This window comes from Hippocampus comes, unplaced genomic scaffold (genome assembly GCF_001891065.2).
Source record: "Hippocampus comes isolate QL1 unplaced genomic scaffold, H_comes_QL1_v1.1 scaffold111, whole genome shotgun sequence".
NCBI lineage: Eukaryota > Metazoa > Chordata > Actinopteri > Syngnathiformes > Syngnathidae > Hippocampus > Hippocampus comes.
Genome location: NW_017805698.1, coordinates 1,692,687 through 1,694,073, shown reverse-complemented (window position 1 = coordinate 1,694,073; position 1,387 = coordinate 1,692,687). Strand labels below are relative to the sequence as shown.

The 1,387-nt window shown below is 38.4% G+C and overlaps 1 protein-coding gene across 17 annotated transcripts in view; it reads right to left on the bottom strand.

Moving 5' to 3' along the window:
- The window catches only part of stxbp5l (syntaxin binding protein 5L), a 99,687-nt gene that overhangs the window by 39,936 nt on the left and 58,364 nt on the right, over window positions 1-1,387 (bottom strand). For all 17 annotated transcript variants that reach the window (XR_002169737.1, XM_019882379.1, XM_019882375.1 and 14 more), the window contains one exon: window positions 1,159-1,282. Coding sequence is in view for 16 of the 17 variants with exons in the window: in XM_019882379.1 (XP_019737938.1) it covers window positions 1,159-1,282 (124 nt within the window). In the remaining variant the exon portion in view is untranslated. The remainder of the gene's footprint in view (window positions 1-1,158; window positions 1,283-1,387) is intronic.

The window sequence follows — 1,387 nt, the reverse complement described above, 5'->3', positions numbered from 1 at the left end:
CAAGTTGTTGTGTGTGTGTGTGTGTGTGTGTGTGTGTGTGTGTGTGTGTGTGTGTGTGAGAGAGATGGGGGGCAGTGGTGTACAGGATGTCAGTTGCACAAAAAAAATGACAAAGTCAACAAGTCAACGCTGCCAAACCAACACAGCTGTGTTGACAGCTGACATGCAGCGTCTAGTCAGAATTATTTATTTACTATTAGAGGGTGGCAGACTGTTTTGAGCCCCGAAACATGATTACTGTTTGTTTTGGCTTTATTACCATTTGCTGAGAAGATTTTTATCGGCTTGGGTTCCGCTTTGTACCTCGATCTGCTGTTTGATTGTGTGGTACTTTTTATGATGGGTATTTATTATTTATTTATTTTTTCTTGAAAGGTAATTCCATTACATTGAGTCAAAACGACAACAAAAATCCAAGTCAGGTTATCTTGGTGAATTATTTGTCCAGGCATAGCTCATACCTCTGTTCAAGAGTGCAGTCGGTTGCACCTCTGTAAAATAACATTCGGTTATAATTTGTCTTATTTTGCCCTCCTGGAGAACTATCTAGAAGAAATTTGAAATCTTGATGGCGATTAAGATCAGTGATTGACAGTCATTCACAAATAAATGACTGATGTGGTCACAGCTGACAACTATGGGCTGCATAATCCTGCGTAAAGGGTCCCGTTTTTATGAATCGTACATTTTTTTTTCCTACTCTGATCCCTGTCCTCTCCATGGTCACTTTCACACAATGACAAATCAACACTGTATATGCACTACAGAATTAGAATGTTTATCGTGATTCCCAAACACATTAGTACGTGAGACATCATCAGGTGTGCCATGGGAAATTATCCTATCATTGGGGTGATAGTTATTATTTATTTTCAACAAATATATCTTTGGGGAAATCAATTGCAAATGAAGTGAGATGGGATCCTCATTTAATCAGTGTTTGTGTCATTTCTGTGCTGGGTAATTTTTCGTATCTTAAAAATATGCCTTGGCTCAGTTCAGGTTGGGGAAACACTCCACTGCATAAAATATCACACATTGTATAGTGTCAGCAAAATGATTGGTCATTGTTTTTTTTTTTCCAAGGATGAAATGCTGCTGTAGTCCATCTATAAATAAAAAACAAAGCAAGGCGCGTAGCTAGTTTTAGATTCTCACCATGTGGGAATGTGACCTGGATGGGCTTGGAAGTGTTTCTGAGGTTCCACAGGGTCAAGCTGCCATCTGAGTGACTGCACATAAACTGCTTCCCTTCATGATGCCAGCTGACCGAATGGATGGCCTGCAACAAAGGTTGTAAAATGAATCACATTTTCAACAAAAAAGAAACACATGTTGTCAATTTTATAATACACAATACATCTGTATTGTATTATTTATATATATA